Genomic DNA, 24211 nt, shown 5'->3' on the forward strand with positions numbered 1-24211 from the left:
AAAGCAGATGCCTGAGAGCGAAAGCAGAGGCTGAGAGTGTGAGCACAAAGTCGGTGGCGTGGGAGGTGGAGGCGTGTGTGTCCTGCTGAGGAGACACAGGGGCCCTTTGTGCGGGGCCTGAGCCGCCTCCTATGTCCCTGCTGCCGGCTCCTGGGGAACATGCCGGGGCTCCTCCTCTCCACGCTGCTGGGCGCTGCTCTGGCGCAGGTAAGCTCCCGCTCCTCCTGCTTCCCCTCGGGAGGCTGCGGCGGTTCCGTATTTCTTCAGGCCAGAAATGAAAAAGGAAGAAGACGACGGGGGAGGCGGGGGTGGGGGTGTGTGTGTGTGTGTGTGGGGTAAATTCTTTGTGGAAAGACTTCATACCCAACAGGGAGCCATTTTCCTCTCCAAAGAAAGTTGGGTTTTAGTTTATTAGCTTCAGGAAAGAAGTGGAAAACATTTCTCCCTCTCAGGTAATGGCACTAAATCCTACTTTCGATATGTTTGAACAGCTCTCAGACTGGAATAATGTGTATTTTTGAGTGGACTGGGACACACACCACGAAACTGGGAGGCGCAGGCCTGCCTGGTGCGGGCGTGGTGAACGGTGCCTCTGAGCCCCACACTGGGGCTCAGCTTTCCATGGCTGTGTGCAAAACGTGCGGACAGCCACTGGAAAAATTGATTCTGACAACCCTCTTCAGTTAAGCCTGTTCTTGTTGGAGAGGAGCACTTCGGATACACATTTATATTTTTAAAACATTCTGTTGCTTTGTCTTTTCTCAAATCATGTGTTTCTCACTTTTCACGAAAGGGAATCAAGTCCATGAAGACTTTGAAATAGTTCAAGCAACAGACCAAAGGGAAGTTTAATTTAATAGGAGCAATTCATTGTCTTAATATTTTTTACCAAGAAGCTGAAAAGAGGGTGACTTATTTATGGATTTATTTACACGGTGGAGGTTATTGCTTGCACAGAGGATGGAGCTTTTGAAACCTTCTGGTGATTTGGAAAACCTGGGACGGGTCTTTGAGTTAACAGTTGATTAGGCCAGTAAATTGTATTTTAGGAAACAAGAGATGAAATATGTTGTATTTTATACGGAGAGATCTAAGATTATAAAAGAATCCTAATAAGAATGCTGGTGGTACAGTTTATTTCCACTGTTATGTGGAGGGCACATTTCCCCAGCAGAAGTGAGATGGGGCTACCTATCTCCCAGTCCACCCTTCTTGAGAAAAGGCCTATCATTGTTGTGAATGGAAAGTCTACAAGGTATTCCCAAACAGCAAATATTCCATTATAGAGAGATGTGTCCACAATTAAAACAAACGAACATAAAAAGGTGCTAAAATACAGCAACAAGAAAGTATTATTTTGCTTACTCTTGCCATTATGAATTTTTGGGAAGAATACCTACCATTCGTTGAACATCTGCCACATGCCAAGCACTGTGCTAGGTACTTTAGTTATTATCTTAATCCTCAAAATAACCTTATAAGGTGGATATTAATAATCCCATTTTACAGAGGAGGATTGAGGCTCGAAGATCAAATAAATGATAGAAAGTCATCGAAGATCACTCTGTATGTAGAGAGAGCTATACCAAAGCTCAGCTCTGGTTTCAAAACCCTTTCTGCTACACCAAAAGAGCCTGTTGGGTGTACCAAAAGAATTCTGTTCCATTTCTTTTCTGTTGCACCAAAAGAGTCTGCTGACTGTTTTGTTGTTCTGAGATTTTGACTTTGAAAACAGTTAAAATGTCTGAAGAAAAAAGAAATATATATATGTATATATATATCTCTTCATAGTTTCCCACTATTTGCCATTTCTGGGACTCTTCATTTCTTTCTGTATTTCTGAATTACTATCTCTTGTAATTTTCCTTTAGACTGAAGATCTTCCTTTAATATTTCTTGTGAGGCAGGTATGCCAGCAATAACTTCTCTCAGTTTTTGTTTAACTGGAAATGGCTTTAATTTCACCTTCTCTTTTGAAAGACAGTTTCACTGGAGATAGAATACCGGCTTGACAGTCCCCTTCCCCAGCCCCTTTCAGCACTGGGTCTTGTTCTCCTCTTCCTCCTTTTTTTTTTTTTTTTTAAAGACTTAATTTTTTTTTTAGAGTAGCTTTAAGATCACAACAAGTTTGAGGGGTACCTGGGTGTTGCAGTGGCTAAGCATCTAACTCTTGGTTTCTGCTTAGGTCATGATGTCAGGGTCATGAGACCGAGCCCTGTATTGGGCTCTGTGCTCAGCATGGAGTCTGCTTGAGATTCTCTCTCCCTCTCCTTCTGTCCCTCCCACTTGTGCTCTATCTCTCCCAAATAAGTAAACAAATCTTAAAAAAAAATTACAGCAAATTTGAGAGGAAGGTACAGAGATTTCCGGTATACCACCTGCTCGTACACATTCATAGCTTCCCCATTAACATCATCCACCAGAATGGTACATTTGTTACAACTGATGAACCTACACTGACACATTATTACCTAGTCCATAGTTTACCTTGGGGTTCACTTTTGGTGATGTACATCCTATGAGTTTGGATAAATGTATAATGACATATATCCACCATTATAGTATCATAGAGTATTTTTGATGCCCTAAAAATCCTCTGTGTGCCACCTGTTTACCCCTTCCTTCAACACCTGGCAGCTACTGATTTTGTTACTGTCTCCATAGTTTTGCCCTTTTCCAGAATGTCATGTAGTTGGAATCAAACAATATGTAGACTTTTCAGATTGGCTTCTTTCGCTTAGTAATACGTGTGTCTTTTCATGGATTGATAGCTCATTTCTTTTTAGCACTGAATAATATTCTATTGTCTGGCTATATCTGAGGCACCTACTGAAGAACACTGTGGTCTCCTTTTGATGGGAAGTCAGATCTCATTCTTTTTGTTATTCTCTTGTAGGTAATGCTTTTTTTTTTTTTTTCTCACTTTGCTTTCAAAGTTTTCTCTTTATCTTTGGTTTTCAACAGTGCTACCCTGTGGCCTCAGAGATTATATAGAAATGTTCCAAGACTGGAAAGAGAAACAGGTGTCCCCAGGTGGGCAGTTTTAAGAGTAGGCATTTCCTTAAGAGGCAGCCGTATGAGGAAAAGCATGGAGGAGGAAACTGACCTGGGTCCAGTAAGCAGCAAGGTGCAGAGGAGAGTGCATTGAGGGTGAAGTCTGGAGAGGAAGGCATAAACCAGCACAGGCTCTAGACAGCATGCTTATAATTTCGGACTGCACAGTGTAACCAGTAGGGGACCACTCATGGGCTTTAAGGAGAGGAGTAGTAGAATCAGATATGTTTTTTAAAGAGATCCCTCCAGCAGCAATGTGGCAGATTAATTTGGGAAGTCATTCTCGAGGAAGGAACGTGTCGCAATCATACTCAGTAGCAGTGCAAACGGCGAAACACCGACTAGTTCTAGGAATATGAGGACACTAAGCATTAGTCACTGAATGGCTATCTGGGAGGTGAGGAAGGTACTTTAGTTATTATCTTAATTATCTCAATTGGAGGTGAGGAAGAGGAAAATGACCTGGATGACTCCTGGCTTCCTAACTCCAAACTTGGAAGAAGCTGTCCAAAGGGGCAGAGGTGGGTGAGGGATGATGAGTTTGGGGAAATGAGCTTTTCCCACAGGACATTCTACTGGCGATGTCCAGTAGGTAGTGAGCTATATGGCTCTAGAGCTCAGTGGAGAAATCCTAGAGGAAAATTTAGTTTTGAAGCTTGCACAAGGTGGAAATGGAAGGCAAAGGAGTGGACGAGATTGCTAAGAGACAGTGTGCAGAGGGCGAAAAGCAATACATTAAGGTCACGAAACACCAATTAGTCCAAATGTAAGTCATATTTGGGGTAACAGGAGTCTGCTTAACCGACTGAGCCACCCAGGCGGCCCCTGCCTCTCTCCTTTTTAAGGATTCTTATGGTTCCACTGGGCCCACCTGGTTAATCCAGGATAATCTCATCTCAAGATTTTTAACTGCATCTGCAAAATCCCCTTTGCTTTGTAAGGTAACATGTTAATAAGGTTCCAGGGAATGGAACACAGATATTTTTGAAGGGAGAATTACTATGCCTATTACAGGTGGATAATAACTGCTCCCCACTATTCTTATGAAGGTTCAGTGATGTAATCATATAAGGCACTTGGCACATAGGAGGTCCCATGTTCTTTCATTCAATACGTTTTATTACAGGCGATAAGACAGACACTCAGCAAAGAACTTGCCCTTCAAGAAGCTCACATTCTTGATGCATGCTTCAGAAAATAAACAAGTAGAACATATAGCAATAAGATAGGTGGTAAGAACGTCTATGGGGAAAAGGCTGGGGCAGGGTGCTGTTTTATAAAGGGTGGTCAAGAAGGGACTCACTGATAAATGTGAGCACAGACCCAAGCAAGTGAAAGAGTGAGGGTCGAAGGTACCTGCAGGCTTGGAGTGTTCAAAGAAGGAGGTGGGTGTGGTGTGGAGGGAAGCAAGCCAGTGGGTGTGCAGGCCTTAGAGGGTAGTTTGGCTTTTTTTTTTTTTTTTTTAAGATTTTATTTATTTATTTGAGAGAGAGAGAGAGAGAGGGTGAGCAAGCATGAGCAGGGGGGTGGGGCAGAGGGAGAGGGAGAAGCAGACTCCCCACTGAGGAGGGAGCCTGATGCGAGACTCAATCCTAGGAAACTGGGATCATGACCTGAGCTGAAGGCAGACCCTTAACCGACTGAGCCTGGTAGTTTGGCTTTTACACTGAAATGGGAAGCCATGAGGAAGCCACCTCTTCTGAGGAAGGAGTGACAGGAATTAAAGTATGATTGTAAAAAGATATACATAGTTAATGTATACCATTTGATAAGCTCTGGGATAAGTACATACTCATAAAACCGTCACCACTACCCAAGCCATAAACATATCCATCACCCCTCAAAGTTTCCTCCTGTCCCCTTTATTATTCTTTGTGTGTGGTAAGAACAATTAACCTAAGGTCTACTCTCTGAGCAAAATTTAAGTGTATAATAGTATTGTTAGCTACGGGGGCTGTAGCTTATTTTATTTTAACCATTCTGCCGGGTGGAGGACATAGAGGACAAAGAGGGAAGCAAGGAGAACCTTTAGGAGACTATTATAATCCTCTAAGGTGAGAAATAATAGTGGCTTGGATCACTAGCATAGCAGTGGGGGTGCTAAGAAATGATTAGAGTGGGTACATTTTAAAGATATCACCAACAGGATTTACTGATGGGGTGGGATGTGAAATGTGACAGAAGAATCAAGGGGAACCGCACCCCAAGGTATTCTGAAAAAATGAAATTGGCGGGTGCTCAAGCGGGGGTGTGCGTGGAAGAGTAGATGGGGAGGGAAACTTGGGAGATTGTTTTGGTCACGTTGAGCTTGCTAAGCCTATCAGATCTCCACAGGGAGATCTGGCAGGTTGCATCGGAGTCCAGAAGGGAGATGTGGCAGGAGATACGAGATACAGTGAGGGGAGAGCCTTGGGAGGTATTCATTCACCACAGGGGGCTCCAGTTAGGGTTGAAGAGCGTGCAAAGAACCCAGCAAAGCACACGGAGAAAGAGCCATTAGCGAGTAGAGAGGAGGAAGAAAGTGATGTGCTGGAAGCTGAGTGAAGAAAGGTTCAAGGAAAGATGGATGGGGTCAGATACTGATAAATATTATCACAACTCACCTCACTGTATCCTACCCGTTTAGGGGAAGGCTTCTATTTCTAGCAATCTCTGAAATTAGTTTGAGTAATCTAATGGCACCTGTGTTACCCACTGAAGTTCTGCTGCAGGGCGCAGGGCGGCGGGCCATTGGCCAGGGCGCCGGAAGGAAGGCCCGGAGAGGAACCGGAAGTGCAGCCTCGCAGACAGTTTTGTCACTGGCCCTGTAAATGCCCTCGTCAGAAGCCCAGCTGCCCTCCTGGAGTGAGCTTGCTGAGGGACGGCTGCGGGTGCTGTAAGATCTGTGCCAAACAGCCGGGGGACATCTGCAACGAAGCCGACCTCTGTGACCCCCACAAAGGGCTGTACTGTGACTACTCGGCCGACAGGCCTCGGTTCGAGACCGGAGTGTGCGCGCGTAAGTGTCTCCTGCTCGGACCGCGGGAGACGCTCGAGTCTGGGCGGCAGTTCTTCTCCTGTCGTTGTCCCTGTGGAATAGTCAGCTGAGTTAGGCCACATGTGAGGTGGGTTTCGTTTTCACACACCGGCGGGACCGGCTTTGTCACAGTGGACAGCATGGGACACTGGCAGATGTTTACACGTGGTCAGAACCCCCTGTTATTTATATTGCATTGAAGTGATCTTGTAGTTATTCTTAGGTGATTGCTTTTAGGGAGAACAATAGCAAAGATTATGTAAATCGAGTCTGACTTCTAACAGCGCCACACAGTGACAGCTTTTGATAACTGCGGTCAAACGCAGTCTGAATTTAGCCTTCTCTGTAACTAAAAACTAATCTCGCTTCAGACGTAAGGATGTGTATCTAGTATGCAGACATCCTGCTTCCATCTCAGCCTTTCCAGATAACCAGCAAGTCACTGTACTCTTTAGCTGAAGCAGATGTGTAAAAAGGAAGGTGAGGGGGCTACTCCAAATCACAGCCTGACCCTCAGTTTGAGGGGCTTGTAGCTCTGGAGACACTTTGAGACCCTCTAAATCTACACCTCGACGGCAATTCAGGATCCTGATTTACCTGGGATTAAAATGAAAATTTCCAAGGGAAGAGAAATACGCATGTCAGCTGGACATTTTAGTCAGTCTGTAGGAAAGACTGTGTGGGCAGGCAAATTACTCCCGGAAGTGTGGGTGTGAGCGTGGACCGAATGTGTAGAGCGTTCAGGTTTGATAGCCTGATACCCTGTTTAGTGCTGACTAACGCTGGGTTCCAATTGTGGGCTTTATATGCTGAGTGACCTACGTCATATATACTTCCTACCTTACAGAAATGCCAGGAGGAGCAAATGAAATAAGGATACAAAACCCCAAACACTTAGCAGAATATCTGGTCGGCAGTAGACTCCTAAAAATGTTAGCTATTATTAAAATTTAACAGGGAAAACATGTCCTATCAGACTCTGGCATGACGATACCTCTTTCTCCCAAACGGTGCTGGGCACGTTATTTTATTAACCTAACAAGCACGTAGTGAGCAGCCACTACCACGGCAGGCACTGTGACCAGCAACTGGGGAGAAAACAAAGAAAAAAAATATATATATAGGCCCTGCCCTTACAGAGTCAAAGTTTATTGTGTCAGATCTTTCCACATGTGATGTCACATACAATGTGGTGAGTATTTTAACAGAGGTAGCCATGAAGATGGGGGTGGCGATGACCTCTAACTGGGGTCACAAACTATGGCCCAGGGGCTATATTCGGGCCCAGAGCCTGTTTTTGGAAATAACATTTTATTGGAGCACAGCCACACCATCTAGTTATATGGTCTATGACCGCTTTATGGTCCAGAGCCCAGTAGCTGCGACAAAACCCCAATGGTCTATAAATGCTAAGATATTTACTATTTGGCTCTTTATGGAACATTTTCTGATCTGTGATATAGAACGATGATTTTTAAACTTTGGTCTGAGGACCCCCCCCCTTAGAAATTAATGAAGACCCCAAGAGCTTTTGTTTATGTGGGTTTTCTCTATTGGTATTTAAATGGATTAGAAATTTAAAAATACTAATTCATTTAAAAATAGGAAACTCATTGCAGCTTGGTGGGAATATATTTATGAAAAAATATTTTCCAAAACAAAGGAAAAATTAGAAGAATGAAGTAGGTTTATATTTTTGCACCTCTCTCTAATGTCCAGCTTAATAGAAGATAGATTTCCCCATCTGCTTCTGCTTTCAATCTATTCCTGTATGTTATTTTGGTTGAAATCTATGAAGGGAATCCAGCCTGACACAGATAGGTCATTGGAAAAGGCAGGAATATTTTAACAGAATTTTCAGATAATTGTGAATATTCTTTTTGATATTAAAACTGGAGAAGTGCTAATTTCTTGAAAATTAGCTGCATCATGGACTCTGCAACCGTATCAATGAACTTGTCAAACTGTGACAATAAAATGGTCTATCCAAGACCTACTTGGAAAGGGTCTTTTACTCATACATAATTTTGTAATACCTTGCATTGGTTATTTGGAAAATGCTAGTTTGGAACAATGGTTATGTAGATGTTCCAAATATTGATATACTTAATTATATAATATTTTTAAAAATCACATTAGTTAATACTAATATGATCAGAAAAGTCTGCATATTGGGTAGCTATAAAGAGCTCAGCGGTGGATACAGGTTTTCCAAAATTCTAATTCTGGCTTGAAAGCCTGAATTCTGTCATTGGCCAGAAAGTTGTTTTCCTTGAAGTGACAGGCTCACTGTTGATTTTCAAGGAAACGTCTGCCAAGTGCCTGAGTAATCATGGCTTCTCTGTCAGTCATTTCTTTAGGTGAAATTCCTACTGAAAAAGTGGCTGGTTCAGCCCAAAACTCAAGCAATAGAATAGGTGCTTCTCCTCAAGATGATAGAATATCTATAGAAATGCTCTATGAATACTTCTTATTTTGTCTCACAGGATATTAAAAAGACATATATTTGATGGTTAAGATTTAATAAAGTTAGTAATTCTTACCGTGCTGTCAGGACATTATTAAGTAAAACTAGCTTTTTTTTCCCCCAAAAGTACATTTATGGACAAGTGCAGTGGCAAGGCAAAAATACAGTGATGACCCTGTATGGTCTGCTTCACGCTGAGGTTCCAGCAGCAGTTGTAGCTGCCATTGCTTTTGTACCTTCAGTGCAAATATCAACACAGTGAAAACAGGCACCTCTTAGTATTCTGAGAAAGAGTTTTGACCTTGCAGATGCTCTCGAAAGGGCCTCAGTATTCCCAGGAGACCCAAGGGGTCACACTTCTGAAAACTGTTGATCCAGGTCAAGAATGCCTCTCAGAGGAGTGAAAGTGTCCTCCGATTCTCTTAACGAAAGAAAATAATTAGTTACCCTGGAGTACTGTAATTAAACCAATTATAATTTCTTCAACCATTCATGTCGTCTCATCTCCTACGAATATATCCCTGCCTGTTGTTGGACAGCTGGGGACACCTCTTACCTGCCACCACCCGATCTCTCAGACTTACAGTCGTTACCTCACTGCTATCCTCACAGTGATAGAATAGGGCCTGCATTTGGTCTTAATTCTGAAAGTGACCAACTGGGGCCAGTGGCCTACAATAAAATGAAAATGTCTAATTTTCACCTTTTATAGATGTTCTGAAAAGGAGGTTCCAGATGGGGCCTCAGAAGTTGAGAACGCTACCTCATGAAGGAGATAGCCATTTACTCTGTGGTTTATCATGGGAGGTCTGGACTATCCGTTATGGCTTCTTTGGTGATTTTGCTCTTCTCTCTTTTCAGACCTTATAGCTGTGGGATGCGAGTTCAACGGGGTACATTATCATAATGGCCAAGTCTTTCAGCCCAACCCCCAGTTTAGCTGCCTCTGTGTGAGTGGAGCCATTGGATGCACACCTCTGTTCATACCAAAGCCGGCTGACAGTCACTGCTCTGGGGCTAAAGGTAGAAAGAAGTCTGATCAATCCAACTGTGGCCTGGGACCATTCCAACAGCAGCTTTCAACAACCTACAAAACAATGCCAGGTGCTTAGAGGCATATTTAATTTTCATGTATGGCTTCTCGTGATTTTCTTTCATGTTCCTTTGATGTAACACAGGTACTCAGTAAGCACTTATTGATTAGTGGTAAATGTGAGATTTAGTTTGGCTGTGCCATTACTCAGTCTGCCTCAGAGAGGTATATTCTAAGTATCTCAAAAGGAAACTTCGTAATGTTTTAGATTTTTCCAGTTTTTAAAAGCTCTGCTGGGTCAGAAAAACTCTTCTATGCCTCTGCTCATTCCCACTCAGCCCCTTCTCAGGAAAGTTGGCCAACTATTTATTGTTCACGTGCACCCTGGGAAAAACTTTTACTTGTATTGTTGTATTATGGGCAAGAAGTGCAAACCATCCAGTCCCCAAAATTTTCAAAGGCAACTTTGCTATATGATGAAAGCAGAAATGGAAGCCTACTGATTAAAAATATTTAAGAATATGTTTAGAATTTGTAAATATTGTTTCTAAAAACAGAAAATTGCTGACATAAGATTATCCTCTGGGAATGAGGCTCTCCAGTCACCAACCACTCTCTAAATCAACACACGTACAGGTGTTTTAAAGTAGGTTCCCCAGGTATGTGAGTAGTCAGAAACCTATAATGAGACTCATCACTCATCTTGAGCACCGGCCATTTGCGGTGAGTGTCCATATATGCATAAAGGCTGTACTCTCTTCAGCTCTAAGTTAATATCTTATTTAAGTGCCAGGGCATTTTGGGGACAGGAGTTTCAAAAACACCAACCAATGAAGCACAGATGAGGAAGACTCAGAAGGGTCAGTATTCATGCCTGGTTATTATTCACACCTCTGTGTTTTCAACCAGAAATCAAGAATGCCTTTTTAATGAAATTTAGAGCTTAGGAAATGAAAGGTACCATGGAGATACAGAAGGGATATTCACCTACACTAAAAAATCCTAAGTTCACTTCTGTTATGTGGGTATTTAATAAAAGCACCTATCATTAGAGAAATGAGTTTTAGATATCTAAAAATTAACTCTATGAAAGGAACATTCTCAGAGACTTCCATTAAGCCAATTAATTTGAAAATAATTTAACAGGGTGTGGTGAATTTGCATTTACCATACTTAGTTTTTCAGCTAATAGCAAGACACTACTAATGCTCTAAAACCTCTCAAATTATAAGCCAAACTGTTCTTTTTTTTCAAAATGTACAGGAACAGTTGATTTTCTGCATTGGATCTGAGGGACTCAGTGTGAGTTCTTGGGACCCATGCATGAACCTCACCTTAGCCCAACAGCTTCCACAAGTAAAGCCCTCTGGATCAAGTTCAGTCAGTAGTCTCCTTTGTGGAGGTAGAGCAGTTCCAGATGATTCACTCGGAACCTGGTTGGAGGGGGTGTTAGATGGTCATTCTTAGTGGTTAATGCTTTGCTACAAAAAACGAGAACATCTGCCACTGTGCTCTTGGTAGTTGAGATCATAGGCCTAGATAGGTTTCAGAGGAACTGTATGTTCAGTCTAAAGTCTCTCCTCTGCTTAACTTGGAAGCTGTGTTTATGGGCCCAAACAGAAGTTGGTTTTTAAAATTAAGCACAATGACAAACACACACTTTAAGGTATATTTGTGGTAGTAATTTATATACTTAATTCCAGACAGCCTGTGGTTGGAATCTAGCCTTTGTTTGCTCCGTATGAAGCATGCAGTGACATAATGCCCCTATGCTTTCCTCACTGCTCACCAAATACTAAATAAACTCTTTAAAAGCTCTTCTAGTTTTCTTGCTTTTTAATGAATGTTAAATTCCTGAACTGCAGCTCTTGGCTTAACTTTAAGGGGGTTATTGGTAATATGATAATCTAACCTTCCTTTATTTATTGCAGATGCGTGCCGTGCTTTTAATCTGCTTCCTGCATTGAGGTCTTTAAACTGTTGTCTACCTTCCAGGTATCTTCATGTTTCTGCTTCCTCTCCCTCAGTTCCTTGTGCAATTGCAAGATCCTATTCTAATAACACCGAAAGCAGTAAAGTATCATTTTATTCCAAGACAGCAGATACTTCAAAGTGACTGATACTTCCTATTAAGAAGGCAGTTTTTGTGGGGGTGGGGTGGGGTGGGGTGGGGTGGGGAGTATCTTTTCAGAGTTTTAAATTGGCATTTTGAAGTAATGTAGCCAGTTGCTATGTTCAACTGCAGACTCAAATCACAACCTTATTCCAAGAATCCATTTTGGGATGCATATTAACCTTAAGGAAATACTTTGAGACAATAAACCAATATGTAGTTTGTTTAAAATGAAGCAATGGTCTGATTCATTCATGAGCAGAACAAGAAGCTCCCAGTGGATTTATAAGATGGAAGAATTATTATGCACTCATTGTATTCTCATTATTCATCCCCTTCTCCTCCCTTCTGCTAAGCCGGAATCAGTGGAGGGGGCTCCATCTATCCACCAACTTACCCAGCCACCCAGAGATCTATCCATCTTTTCCTTTGCCATGTCTTTTTCTAGAACTGATTTGAAATGGCTAGCCAATGGAATGAATACAATGGGCCTGATACCATAGTGAATGTAGCAATTAAGCTGAATGAATAAAATAGATTACACATTTGCCATGACTTAGTATATGATTATTTTGATTAGTTCAATGTAATGTAGAGAATTTTCTAAAAGACTAGATTAAAATAAGGGGAGGAAAAATAACTGACCTCAATAGTTTATTCTCAAATATAACTTTTGTATTTTAGATTTTAACATAATATGAAATTTAACATTAAGACATTGTTCTGATTAATATCTTGAACTCCTTAATCCTACTAATGTCTGTTTCATTGTTGAAAAGAATATCCAGCAAGAGGCAAAAACCAGAGAAAACACAGTAGTTTACTCCTTAGATGAGCTAAGCAGAAGCAAATGGATGCATCTACTCAGATTTTCAAAGATATTTTTATTCTTCCTAAGACATTGGACTGTCACATTTGATTGAAAGGTAATTTGGAAAGCGGGAAAAAGAGAATGATGAATTAGACCTTAAGCTTATTTTGTGCTGAGTTACATTACATAAAACGTTCTGATCTATTAAATATTAGCTGAAAAGTAATGATTAAAAGTGGCCTATCGACATGAGTACATATATGTATACCCGTGTACTTTCCCCCCTTTATTTTAGCTTATAGGAATCTCCCACTTGTTTGGAAACGAAAATGTCTTGTGCAAGCAACAAAGTGGACACCTTGCTCCAGAACATGTGGGATGGGAATATCTGATCGGGTCACCAATGAAAATAGCAACTGTGAAATGAGAAAAGAGAGAAGACTGTGTTACATTCAACCTTGTGACAGTAATATATCAAAGAGAGTAAAGGTAACATTTAATTAGATTTAACTTCATTATAATTCAATATTAAGAGACTCCTGAAAAGTGCCCATGTGTTTTAGAGGGATAGATGGTATGTGATTCTTATAAAAATAAAATCACCTCATTTGTAACCCAAACTATCTCAGAGGAGAACAAAGATTAATCTAACTGCACTTCATGGGGAAAATCTTACCAAGCGGAGAGGTAATGTTACCCTGCTGATTCAAGATACTCTAACAACTTAACAGTGTGGGTCTTGATCAGCCTGATTTCTTCTGGTACACCCAACATACATGTTTTTTAAAAGTTGATCCTTTTCAGATTCTTTTAAAAAATATATTAATTTTATGTAGTGGAATCAAGGCAATGGATAAAAGATTTTGGTTGCTACATCGTAATTATAAAAACAGACATTGTGAACATCAGAGAAATTCTGATCTTGGTTATCAAGCTGGAGGGGGAAACCAAGTCCAAAATGCTCTGTGCTTCGATAGTAAACTTGCCAAAGGACTGTGACAAAATATTTACTCTAGACTTGTTTGGTATAACTAGAGCTGGTCTTGCTTCTAGGACAAGGCATGATAACGGTCTCAAGAGTAAGTTTTAGGAATGCTAAAAGGCTTCTCATCTCCACGTTATTCCCTATCATATTAAGAAGTTGACAACTCAATTTTAAAGGGATTAAGATATGTATTCATTTATTTATCCACTCAAAACTGTCTGAGCTGCGTTAGGGAATTTGCTAAGTCTTAGGTAAATAAACATTTAATAAGACATGGCCCTTGATATTAAAAAAGACAGAAATTTTCATTGTGGAAACCGTGGAACTAAGTGAAGAGTGGATAACAGAAAAGACTGGGGAGCGGGTCCTTTATGATGATGGAACAAGAACAGGGAGGACAGATCTCTGGCGAGGGGATTTCGAAGGTAGAAAAGAGAGTGCTGAAAGTCACTAAATGGGAAATATTAATGCCCCAGAAATAATTTATCTCTGTGTTTGTGTTTCTATATAGAGTATCACTTTTCTAAACTGTTGTAACCAAATTAAAGAATGACTTCTTAATGTTACGTACCTTTTCAGATCCCCAAAGGAAAAACATGCCAACCTACTTTCCAACTCCTCAAAGCTGAAAAATTTGTCTTTTCTGGATGCTCAAGCACTCAGAGTTATAAACCCACTTTCTGTGGAGTATGCTTGGATAAGAGATGCTGTGTCCCTAATAAGTCTAAAATGATTACCATTCAATTTGATTGCCCAAACGAAGGGTCATTTAAATGGAAGATGCTGTGGATTACATCTTGTGTATGCCAAAGGAACTGCAGAGATCCAGGAGATATGTTTTCTGACCTCAAGATCCTATAAAACCTAGTATATATGGGAAAAGTTAAGTTCAGGTAATCATGTCATTACATTAGAAAATTAGAGTGGTTTTAAAAGGGTGGCAAATCTACCTTATTGGTTTAAAAAAGGGAAGAATACCTACCTACTCTCAGATGACTCTATTTAAGGCATTAGAAGTTATTAAAAAGGTTCTCTTGGGGCATCCGGGTAGCTCAGTTGTTAAGCGTCTGCCTTCGGCTCAGGTCATGATCCCAGGGTCCTGGAATCGAGCCCCGCATTGAGCCCCACATCAGGCTCCCTGCTCGGCAGGGAAACTGCTTCTCCCTCTCCCACTCCCCCTGCTTGTGTTCCTGCTCTTGGTAGGTCTCTGTCAAATAAATAAATAAAATCTTAAAAAAAAAGTTCTCTTAAAAATACATGTAAAACTTGGTGCAGCTCTTTCTGCTCACAGGTCTTGTCCCTGAGCTTTAATAAAACCTTTTTTGCACCCAAAAAACTATATATATATATATATATATACACATATATATATGTCTTAAAAATCTTAAAAGTGAGCTCTTACTTTAAATGTATAATTATGAAATACACAGATAGTTGCTTCCATCTACATATTCCATACATAATGGAAAAATTATACAATTTATAAGAAAGCATTTTATTCTATAAAATAATCTGTAATACTTTGTTGAAGATGTGTAAAAGTTTAGTAGAACTTTTTTAAAACTTTATTTTTTTTAAAACTTTATCTGTACTTTGACAATGTAGCCAGGATTCCATCAGATGATCATCACTACATGGTGAGCAAGATTCTGGGTTTAATTCTTAAATAAGATAAATTAAACTGCAAATATAATTTCCACTATCCTATCCTGAGTATCAGTTTATTAAGATTTCTTCTGAAAGAAGAAAACAGAACTTCTTTGGCCATTACTGACAACTGTAATCTAAAAGTTTTTATACCAAATACTGTACAAAATGAAGTTTCTAAGATAATTTGGCCATTATTGACAAGTGTAATCTAAAAGTTTTTATACCAAATATTGTAAAAAATGAAATTTCCAAGATAAAGATCAAGAGCAGTATCCTTACTTTGAAAAGGAAAGAAAATAACTTAGCACTAAAGAAAGCAAAGATTATTTTGGCTTGAGAATAAATTGTTCCTAAAAATTACTTCCTTAAGTGATAAATCCGCTTCTGGATTTAAAATATAAATTGTATTTAAAGATAAATTAATGTTAAAACTATAACTGGAGATTATAATAACTGGAACACGTTCACTAGACTATTACAGCCATTTTCCCGTGAAGTTTGGAAGATGTCAAGCTAAGTAATGTTCTGTTTGCTTATATAAATGGTGACAAGCAAAACCAATAATAACAAGCAATACTGTTTAAAAATATGGACATTTATTATTATGAAATCAACTGGTTTAATAAAACATTATATTTAAAGATAATATATATAAATGTTAAAATAAGTGTAATTTTGATTCTTTTGAGTGCAAACGTGGTTACCCAAAGAAACAAAACCTCCTTCATAGTTGTAATAAAACCTATCCTAGAAAAGTTAGTGGGTATTACATAGAAGTATTTATATTGTGTTCTAATACTCCTTGTACTTGCTTTTAAAAAATCAGGAGAATTTAAACAGAATATAAAAAATAAATTATAAATAAATATAAAAATATACCTTGTAAGATTTTTCTTGCATTGTATTAATGCCTAAATAAGAGACTATAAATTATTTTCCTGAAGACACATGTTTGAAGTTAAGGTAGTAGGACTTCACTAATTTCACAGACTGGTATCACCCACAAATTGTGATGAAATGAAAATCTTTTTTGTGATGAAATGAAAATCTTTTTTTTTTTTTTTTAAGACAAAATGCTTTCTAATAGGAAAAGTGCAAACTGGGTTTTCTGAATCACAAAAATTCTGAAACAGAAAAGGTGACAAAATCCAGTGTAAAATTAAGAAAAGTAAAAGTTGTGTCTTGGGGTTTCTTTTTTACACAGCTATGCTTAGTCTAGGAAAATCTTCCACAGGCATGCTTTTCGTGGCATCCAGTTGGTTGTATTCCTCTATGAGCCCTGATAAAGATGACACAGCTTCCATGAAACTGCTTTCTTCCATCCCTTCAATTTGTAGATAGTGATGAAGATGAGCCTATAAATAAAAAACTGGATAACGTTGACCATTTTCAGAAAATTTAATACATAAATAACTATCCTAAAACATAAATAATTCTTTATTAAAGTGATACTTCACTCAGCTTTACAAGAGAAAGGAGAACTCAAATCCCATAAACTCACGAGATTTCTCCTTTAGATAGTCTGAGTAAACCTCTCCTCTTCAGTTATAATCAGTACAGTGAATAGAGCAGTCAGGATTGCCTTTGATTTGTGATAGTGTAATTTGTGAGAAGACATCTTAAATAGCCAAAATAAACACAGATAGTTACAAAGGTGTACTGATAATTACCTTTTTCTTGTAGAGCCTCATGAATCTCTCTTTCAGTTCCATGAAGGTAGGCTTCACGCATGTGTTATTTGCTAGAGCTAATAATGAATGGGAATGGCCCACAGGAGGTACTGAACACAGGCTGGTTTTCCAGCCTTCTTGATTCCAGGAGACAAACTGTAGAGAAGGTTTTAATCTGAGATACAAAAACCCAATGGTGAGAATGAAGGTACTGAATGTATCTGCCATATATGGCAGCAGACATTACTGATGGTACCATTCTAATTGCTCAGTATGTAACATAAGTTACCTACTTTTTACTATTAGCAGTATCATGGTACAGTCTGACAGTGAGCTAAGGGACATTTAGTTAGGAGGACATTAAATCTGGGGATGAAAAAGAGATGACAATATTATAATTAAAAAAAATTATAATTTTCCTTACTTTGTAATTCAATAGAGTAGTTTTCCTAAAAAGACTGTCAAAAAATAGTAAAACATAAACTTAGAAGCAGTGTAGTGGTAGTAATAAAACAGTTAAATTTTCTGAACACTTTCAGAAAATAAAGTATTTCCTATATCATTCACTGTTCAAAAATAACAATTTTGTACCATTATTCTTATTTTACATTTGAGAAAAATAAGGCTAAGTAGTTTGCTCAAGGTCACCCTTTAGTTAAGTGGCAATGCTAGAATTCGAAGAGAGGCCATGTGAACTACTATGCTACACTGTTACAAGTAGTACACATAAATTACCATGAAAATATAAAATCAAACCTTTCAATATTTCTGCGAAGATCTGAAACCTGTACATTTCCTCTAAGCATAAGGGCACAGGCGAGGTAGAGACTATGTTTGGGGTCAGCCCGAATTAGCTGGTGATCTTTACTAAAGGCATCTGAAAACATCTGATCCAACCTAGAACAATGAAAGAATCACTGTTTATACAAAATATTATTTCTTCTATGTAGAACTACAAAGTACAAAGATAGTCACCTACAGGTAAATAAACTTCACATACAAACACCTTCTACACTTCAGCTATCATTTTCTCAAAACAATCTTGATGAGAAATATGAGAAGAGAGGAGGACATCTTTTATCCTTTATTTAGAGAGGAAGAAAAAGGTGCCAACATACGTATATCTATTAATATACAGGATCCTGGGTCTTTAATATAGCCCCAGCCTGGTTCTTAAATCCCACTTAACTCAATACAAATATAATTAGGTTCCCTAGATAACTCTAGATTCTGTGTGCTGAATCTATATCATGTCTGGGAAGAGCTGCAGAAATCACAGTGTTACCTACTCATTCAACAGATATTTACTAAATGCCTTCTATGTGCCAGGCACTACTCTTAAGTGCAAGAGACCCAGCACTGAACAACAAACATTTCTACTTTACTGGAGCTTACATTCGATCTTGGTTATGTGACAGCAAGAAGAATAGAAAACTCCTTTAGGGAATGGTGAGCTGTGGGGTGTTCGTAAATCCTCTGCTACTGTGTTCAAAATTTTGGTGTATATGTGCTTTTGGGCATTTTTATGGAGTTAAGGAAACCCAGAAAAGGATAAGAACCACTATACAACAAGTGGGCAAACTCATTCTTGATTTATCCTCTGCTGCAAAATATAAAAACTAGCAAGGAGCTATGTATAATTTTGGGATACTTATCTTTATTTACATTAGAAATAATGGAATTTCAATAAACATATACACACTTCTCATATGTGCTTATTTTCATGTGATAAAAATGGGATGAGGTACAGGACTGACATTAATAAAAGGTACAACAAAAACCATTCTCACTACTAATAAGATATTAAAGAGTTTTAAAACTGACTTTTAATAGTACAATTTTAAAACAAATTATTTTACTCAAGGATAGATAAACGTGTTCATGTGCTGATATGACAGCCTCTGAAATATCTATAGTACAGCAGAAAAAAAAGGGAAAAAAGAACACAAAGAACACTGTGCCAAGTTCCCTAAGAGTATAAAATCTTTAAAGTCCATTTAAAGATTTTCACAAACACATTTTAAAAATAAACCTTTGTAACAAATTATGATTATATGAATACAAAATGCTGCAACAGTATAATTTTTATCAAAATATGCCAAAAGCAGAATTGAAAGAAGTTTAATTGGCTTTGAAACATTCAGGTTGAAGGACCAAGTCAGACATTTTTTTCTTTATGCTGAACTTAATTAGAAATTCCCTGTCTTTATTTTTTAAGAATTAACTTTAAATGTAAAAATGTCTGGACTATCACTATTGTGCAATAAGTAGTTTAGCACCAATTTACATTCTATGTGTCCACATTTTATTTAAATACACTAATTTTTAATATGCGGGGCTGATAATAACAGTGAACATTTAGTGAATGATTACCATGTTCCACATACAATGCCAGTTGCTTAACTTAAGGTCATCAGCATTCCATGCAGAAAGAGTCCTATCTATTAGTTGGCATAACTGTTTATTTGTTAACAGCTTAAATAAAAGGTAATAGCGCTGTGACATTTACAGTGTAGAATTGTTATTTTGCCAAAATTTAAACTATAGAAAAGATCTTTAATCTGGTTATCATTTACATACTTTCCTCTTACAGAGTTTGACAGGACCTTTTCCCTCAGTCAACTGTGGACGCCAGTGGGACCTTTTCAAGCTTATCACTGTATATGCTCAGAATATTTTTCAACTACATTTTTTTGTTAAGTAGACTAAGTTTTATGCTTATAAATGACACACAGTTACAAAACAAGGTGTTCTGGAAATTATATATAGCAGCTACCATAAACAGTAACACTGGAAAGCCTTCTATGGTGCTGGACTGTGATAAGAGCTTTAAAGATACTCTTATTTAATATACCCAACAAGGGTATGAGGTAAGTCCACCTGCCCAAGGTCCTATAGCTACTGACAGAATTAGCATTCAGACTTAAGTATGTCAGACTTCAAAGCCCTGAAATCTTTTTCAATAAAAACCAAATCTTTATGAATTTCATTAGCTTAAAAATTTAGATTTAATGTCAAATGGTTTAATATTCACTTTTTAAACAACGACTTGTAAAATAAAGGATTCAAAAAATGAAAATGACACAAAGAAAATGACACGAAAAAATACCCAGAGTTACTACAAACTTAAACAAAATTTTTTTTAAAAAAGTAATTCAAATTATCAAGTCATTAGAATAAAGTTACTGCATCTTACCTTCGGGTAGGAATGTTAACATCTGCCAGTGTATATAGAGGTGTTAGGCTTGACACAAGATAATGCAGTTGAGGAAAAGGAACTAAATTCATGCTGATTTCATTAAGGTCCATATTAAGGGACCCTTCAAACCTTGCAGAGCTAAAAAATTAACATTAAAGCAAGAGAAAAAAATTTAATGTTAAAATTTTATACTTTGAATGTAGCTTTATTCAGCAGGCATTCTTAAATCCTTTTGTACACTGTTCTTCAGTAGAGAATATATGCTCCTTTTTTCTGTATTAGTGATATTTAGTATCATGAATATCATGTATAAAGGTAGTTAAAATATAACACACAACATCTATAGCAATTCTTATTTGTGGATTATATGACGTGTAACCAACACACTATCATGTTGCACATTACACATATAAAAATATCTTACTTAAAACAGACTGAGTTAAACACATACAGGTCAATATTTAATAAGTCTATAAACTTCACTAAATTCTTCAAGGGTCTGCCTAATGTGCTCTATAATTTGGAATATAATAATGCCAAAGCAATCCTCTAGATCAAAGTCAAGGATATATTTTGGACCAACTAACAATAAGGAGGTAAACATTAGCTGCTTTAAAAGATGAGGACAGTCTACAGCAAAGAAAATATGCTTACTGTTATCTAACCAAGTTCTCAAGTGTTTATCTGTGACAAACTTTTTTCATTTAACACCTATTAATATTCTCTGGAATGCACCTGGGAAAATGCTTTGTAGTAATAGAAATGAAAGTTCTGGTGTATCACTCCAAGATCTGAAAACGCTAGACAGAATAAAATAAAATAAAATAAAAAGAAGCTCCTGTGACTTAGGAAAACTGAAAAATGCTACCACAAAAATGCTACTGCAAGGATCATCAGAGGCCAAGTGAAGTTTTTAAACTGTCCTAAGTTTTGCAATTAATAGGATTACCTTGTTAGGTTCAGCAGCAAATTGGCCACAATGTTGTTCATTGCATCAAAGGGCTTCTGGTGCCGCTTTTTAACAGCCCCAGCACTTGAAGTAACCAGACTCTTTGGCTTTATAGTTGTGCCCAACTTTCCAGAATTCACCATGAGGTCAATTTTGCTAATGATGTCAAATAAAGACTTTTAAAGGAAAAATATTGGGAGAGAAGCTATTAACAAGAGCAGACATAGATGACATTTTACCAGGAAGGAAAGAAGAGAAAGAAAAACAATTTAAACTTATTTCTCCTCTTAGATAGGAAGGCTGAAAAGTGAAGAGAATGTTTCCTATGCACATATAAGCATAACACAAGACTGAATGTTTAAATACTCATAAATTACAATGTTATTTCTTACTTGGTTGTCAATGGGCAACACACAGTCTGCATGCTCATTAAGTTCCTTCATTGCCAAGATGCTATTGTAAGGTGAGGTTATGACATCATCCTCACCAGAAGGATAAACTGATGTCACGAATCTGTATACTTCTGGGAATTCATCCTCAAGCAACTTTAAAAGAAATGTGCCTAGTCCAGATCCTGTTCCTGAGGATTAAAATTGCAAAAACAAAAACAAAAAAACCCAGCATAAATGATTCAAAATAAAATTGTGAGGAACTTGGAATTTTATGGCTTTTTTGGGTAGGAACATACATTAAAAACCAGAGCATTATATAGAAGACAGTTTTGATTCCATTAAAAATTAAACATAGAAACACATACATATATAAAACCTATAAACGAAAAAGGCAAACTAAGAAAAAAATCTCCAACACATATGATGGACTAAATTTCTTTAATAAAGAGGTCTCACAAATCAACAACCAAAAATACATGAGTAATACAACAGAAAAATGGGTAAAGTATGTAAATATGTAATTCATAATAAATGGTGCATAGAAGTGAGGATGCTCAACTCTTCTTCTAATCAAAGAAATCCAAATTTAAACAATCTAATTTTGAATGTATTAATGTTTTATAATACTGTTAGTGACAAGTGTGGGGAAATAAACCTGTGTATGCATTGTTTCTGATAATATGGATTGGTGAAATAATGCAGGAAACTATTTAATAATATCAATCAAAATTTAAAATGTACATATTCTTTGGTCCCATTTTCCTTTTGGGAATATTACCTATAGCTATAGAGGCATAAATGAGCAGAAATGTTATGTACCAGATGTTCAAGTGGGGACTGTTTGCAATAATAAATACCATAAACAACTTAACATCCACTAATGGAAAATGAACTTCAAAAATTTTTATATATTAACACAATTGAATTCTAGGAGACAGAGAAGATACTGAAAGGCATTTGGGAAAGACATAAAGTGAAAAAATATTGGAATAATATGCATTGCATGATCTTATGTTAAAATACACACACGCACTTTTAAAGGCATAGAAAATATCTGGAAGGATATAGACATAGGCAAACTTGATTACCCGTGAGGAGAGAGACTAGGATTTAGATGTGGGACAGGAGACCATTTTTAACCTTCACTATTATTTATTTTTGCCAGTGAATTATGAGTATAGTCTTCTGAGATTCTGAGTAACAGAGGGATTAAAAAAGGCACCATAATGAACTATAAATCAAATTGGTTTTTTGAAAACTTATCCAAACCTGCAGGTTAATTATATTAGTACAAAGAAAATTTATTTCTTAATTTAATGATTATGATGGTCCTCTAAAGGCATGGTTACATAACAATTATAACTTTAATTTTAAAATGTTATCACATTGAATAATACATATAAAAATCAATTTATAGAACTTGCTGAATATAAAATCTTAATCCGAGCTTGGAGAAAAATAGCATGGCAAATTTTTCTTTTAAAACTCACTAATCCTATTGGAAATTAGCAAAATACGGTATGTTTCTATTTCATAAAACAGAGGAGCAAAATACTTCATTTGCAAGGTACAGGCTTCCCTGGGGAAAGAAAGCAATACAGATCATTTATTCTAGGTCAAGGTAATTACTATGTAAGTAATGATTTAAAGGAGCTGACTAAAAGGATTTCTTTTATCTATATTTCTTATTGGACACAAGAAAGGTTGGGAAGGCAGTTAAAGAGTACTGATATTTCTTAGCAAGGGTACCTATGAACAAACCAGAAACACTTAGCTTCTAGGTGGGATACGAGACTACACAAGCAAACTTTAGGAGAAAGTCAGCATTCCCAGAAAGCTCTCATGTACTGAAATGCAGCTGGAAATTTTAAAAAAGAAACTAAAAGTGGAAGAAGAAAAAACTTCAGATTCAGTTGTACTGACTCTTAAAAGGCCTTCAATTTATAAGCAATGGTAATAGCAACAAAATTTGACAAGAATTTAAAGTAAGAAGCAGTTATATATATACTCAATCACATACAGTGTTAAAAGTTGTACCTTTATTAAGCATAGGTCTGAAAACAGATTACTGTTTGCAAAATGAATTCCCACTTACACTGTCACATTATTACAGGGAAATGAGTGAGTAACTTTACCTCCTCCCATGGAATGTATTATAAAAAAACACTGCAAACAATCACAGTGCTCTGCCGACTTTCTGAGTTTCTCCAAAATCTGTTCTTGATAAAGACTGCCAAAAACTTTGTGCCCCACAGCCCTGAAAAAAAGAATATAAATCACAAAAACACCCTGGCATTTATTACTTCAAGATTTTATTATTTCTGATCTAAATGAAAAGACTACAGAAAACTTGAAAAAGCATTTTTACTATATTAATTCTTGTTTCATATGTATAAATCATATTGTGACATTTCAGAGATACTAGATAGAAAATGTAACAAATATAAAGATCTATAATCCTCAAATATCCTGATAAAATAGCTCATTATCAATGGATATTAAGCTATGGTTTTCTAAATTTATCTTCTCTTTTTTTTTAGGTATAAGACTTTACATAATTTTTTCTCATCTCCATTTAAAATGAACTCTGATCACAGTAAGTTTTACATATTAAAAAGCAGAATGTGGTCAACTAGAAAGACATTAAAAATAAAAAGTTTTGAACTAACATATTGGTTTAATATAGGCGAAAACATTGGTCACACCATGTTTTCATTAGTTGAAATGATACACAATAGAAAACTGATACTCATAAGGCTCTGCAAGCCTTTTTGATTAATCAAATTTGCAAGGAGCCCTTTGATGCATTAAAAATTGATGAGAAAATGAATGAATGACGTCCACGGTTGTGTAACTCAAAAAATTACAGAAA

General features: G+C 37.3%; 2 protein-coding genes across 14 annotated transcripts in view; one reads left to right on the plus strand and one right to left on the minus strand.

Annotated features, from left to right (window-relative positions):
* Window positions 1–24211, plus strand: part of CCN6 (cellular communication network factor 6) — a 25178-nt gene continuing 967 nt past the window's right edge. The window contains exons 1-7 of one of the 8 annotated variants that reach the window (XR_012378534.1): window positions 6–207; window positions 5755–6052; window positions 9399–9641; window positions 12790–12983; window positions 14059–14372; window positions 19393–19669; window positions 23880–23935. Coding sequence is in view for 5 of the 8 variants with exons in the window: in XM_025864416.2 (XP_025720201.1) it covers window positions 160–207; window positions 5755–6052; window positions 9399–9641; window positions 12790–12983; window positions 14059–14340 (1065 nt within the window). In the remaining 3 variants the exon portion in view is untranslated. Of the gene's footprint in view, window positions 208–5754; window positions 6053–9398; window positions 9642–11501; window positions 11566–12462; window positions 12610–12789; window positions 12984–14058; window positions 14373–18128; window positions 18147–19392; window positions 19980–23879; window positions 24170–24211 lie in introns of those variants that run through there. The other 7 variants (XR_012378533.1, XR_012378535.1, XM_025864416.2 and 4 more) reach the window with 7 other exon arrangements.
* Window positions 15714–24211, minus strand: part of TUBE1 (tubulin epsilon 1) — a 16109-nt gene continuing 7611 nt past the window's right edge. For 4 of the 6 annotated variants that reach the window (XM_073893793.1, XM_025864377.2, XM_073893794.1 and 1 more), the window contains 7 exons: window positions 23475–23596; window positions 21340–21527; window positions 20948–21123; window positions 19996–20136; window positions 17556–17696; window positions 16800–16974; window positions 15714–16484 (listed from right to left, as the gene is read on the minus strand). In XM_073893793.1, coding sequence (XP_073749894.1) covers window positions 16326–16484; window positions 16800–16974; window positions 17556–17696; window positions 19996–20136; window positions 20948–21123; window positions 21340–21527; window positions 23475–23596 — 1102 coding nt within the window. In that variant the 3' untranslated portion in view covers window positions 15714–16325. Of the gene's footprint in view, window positions 16485–16799; window positions 17166–17555; window positions 17697–19995; window positions 20137–20947; window positions 21124–21339; window positions 21528–23474; window positions 23597–24211 lie in introns of those variants that run through there. The other 2 variants (XM_025864387.2, XM_073893796.1) reach the window with 2 other exon arrangements.

Source organism: Callorhinus ursinus, unplaced genomic scaffold (genome assembly GCF_003265705.2).
Source record: "Callorhinus ursinus isolate GAN/ISIS: 27379988/994484 unplaced genomic scaffold, GSC_fseal_2.0 scaffold6, whole genome shotgun sequence".
NCBI lineage: Eukaryota > Metazoa > Chordata > Mammalia > Carnivora > Otariidae > Callorhinus > Callorhinus ursinus.